The sequence below is a fragment of the Palaemon carinicauda genome, chromosome 23 (assembly GCF_036898095.1).
Source record: "Palaemon carinicauda isolate YSFRI2023 chromosome 23, ASM3689809v2, whole genome shotgun sequence".
Classification (NCBI taxonomy): domain Eukaryota; kingdom Metazoa; phylum Arthropoda; class Malacostraca; order Decapoda; family Palaemonidae; genus Palaemon; species Palaemon carinicauda.
Genome location: NC_090747.1, coordinates 26690939 through 26693438, shown reverse-complemented (window position 1 = coordinate 26693438; position 2500 = coordinate 26690939). Strand labels below are relative to the sequence as shown.

At 38.9% G+C, this 2500-nt stretch overlaps 1 protein-coding gene across 1 annotated transcript; it reads left to right on the top strand.

Annotated features, from left to right (window-relative positions):
• Window positions 1-531: 531 nt before the first annotated feature.
• Window positions 532-1965, top strand: LOC137617498 (uncharacterized). Its single transcript, XM_068347517.1, has one exon. The coding sequence runs from the start codon at window positions 532-534 to the stop codon at window positions 1963-1965; it is 1434 nt and encodes a 477-aa protein (XP_068203618.1).
• The last annotated feature ends 535 nt before the right edge of the window (window positions 1966-2500 follow it).

Sequence of the window (2500 nt, the reverse complement as noted above, 5' to 3'; positions counted from 1 at the left end):
AAAATGCCCAAACTGCTGCTCTGTCTGCTGTGACCAAAAGGAGAAATGAGATCTTTAGACTAAGGGATAACTGTGATAATCTCCATCTGGTGAAGTCTGAAATGATTATTTTCTGTGAATTACGTGATAAATATGATGAATGTTTTCAGCAATATGAGAAGCATTTAACAGATTCCAGTGAACGAAACACAGTAAATAAGAGGTATTCAGAAAATACAGTATCCATTGATCGTTTCATTACAGAAATGAATAACTGGGTCAAGGGAAGTGAATTACAATTGACGGCAGACCTTGATAGAAAAAGTCTTTGTTCCTCATCCACTAGCAGGACCAAGTCCAGCAGAACTAGTGTAAGATCTGCTCGCCTCAAAGAGAAAGCTAGACATGCAGAATTGATGGCTCAACATGCTTTGAGAAAAAAAAGCAAAAGTGATGGAAGAGCAAGAACTCAGACTTAAGCAGGAGAGGGCAGAGAAAGAATTTATACTTAGAAAAAAGCAAGAGCAATTGGAATTAGAAACAAAAATTGCAATGTCTCAAGCAAGAGAAAGAGTTTATGCTGAAGCTGACAATATTTTGGATATCGTGCCGAAAGATACTCCTTCCCAGTTGAATCCAAATGTAGACCCGTTCCAACCACAACCTTCGTATATAATAGCAGATACTCCTCAGTTGAAAGCGAACGTTCCCTGTAGTTCTAGCCAGTGTCGGTTCTCCGAGCCAAATCTTGATATGCAACTACAGTTCCAACAAGAGATGCTCCTGAAGACACAGCAGCACATGACTGCAGCAATGTTGCTTCCAAGCATAGAAGTACCAAAATTTAAAGGTGATCCTATTGAGTTTGCCAGTTTCATGATGGCATTTGATGCCAGAATTGCCCCAAATGCTTTGGGTGATGCTGACAAACTGTACTACTTGGATCAGCAACTTGAAGGGGAAGCCAAAGACTTGATGGGTGGATGCTTGTATATGAGTTCTTCAGAAGGATATACTACAGCTAGGAATTTGCTCAGTCAAGAGTATGGCGATCCCTACAAGGTGTCGAGGGCATATATTAAGAAACTTATTTCTTGGTCTGCACTGAAACACGAAGATCCTCATAGATTGTATACATTTGCTTTATTCCTTATCAAGTGCAGACATGCCATGACCAACTTGTCACACATGGAAGTACTAAATCATCTTCCTAACCTTCAAGCAGCTGTTAAAAAACTTCCGACATTTCTTCAGAACAAGTGGTGTAGCCTGGCGGGACATTTGAGGGAAGAAAAGAGAGGAGTTGATTTTGCAGATTTGGTTGAATTTGTTTATAAAAAGGCAAAGGCAGCAAACGACCCAGCATTCAGCAAGTTTGCTCTTCAAAATAATTACTCAAAGCCTGAAAACAACTCTGGTAGCTTCAAATTCAGATCTTGTCAACAAAAGAGCAAAAGTTCAAGCTTTGCTACCCAAGCAGAACTGAATCCAGAAAATAGAAAGACATCAATAGTGCCTGAGAAAGAGAAATTATGTCCAATGTGCAAGAAAAACCATGATCTTGACGATTCCTGGAATTTTGCTAAGAAGACCTCTGAAGAAAAAATAGATTTCCTTAAGGAGAGAAGGTTGTGTTTTGGATGCTTTGGTCTCAACCATACCTCTAAAGGATGTATGAAAAGGAAGCAATGTAAGACATGCTCTAAGAGGCATCCCACATCACTGCATATCGACGGATTCAAGCTACATAAAGAGAATGATAGCTCATCAAGCAAAGATGCAAGTGAAATTATTGTTAGCACATGTACTACCAATCATGGTAGTGAAGTAAATACAATATTACAGGCTATTCTCCCCGTAAAAGTATATCAGAAAGGAAACAAAGTAGTTTTGGACACTTATGCCTTTTTTGATAATGGCAGCACTGGATGTTTCATCACAGAGAGTTCACGACAGCAGATAGGTGCATCTGGAACAGAGACATGATTAAAGCTTCAAACCATGCATGGCGTAAACATTGTGACTACTTTGGCGGTTAATAATTTGTGTGTTACAGATATGGAAGGAAACAACACTATTGATCTGCCAGAGGTGTTTTCTATCGAAGAGGCAAAGTGCAGTACTTTATCAAACTACAATGAAATAGTCTTGTGAGGAGCATTATGTTTCGGTTTACCACAACTCTTCAGGATCTTATTAAACAGCTTGATAGTGATTTGAATATCAAAAGCATAAGAGATCAGTCTAGTTAGTGCTGACTTACATGAGGCAATAGTTGTAGAGAGTACACCCTGATCGTGTAGTGAAATAAGGAAAGATATACAGAAGTCCATAGAAATAGAAGAGGGCTGATGAATTTTCACGAATGGAACCCATTTTTTCCTGGAAGACAGATATTGTCGTTTTGCGATGTTGGACATGTACTCTTATACGAAATCTATTTTTTCCCTCGGAACTTAAAATTTTCCTTGAGCCGAGAAGGCGAGAAAGTCATTAGATTAAGTGTTTTCATTATCCAAGA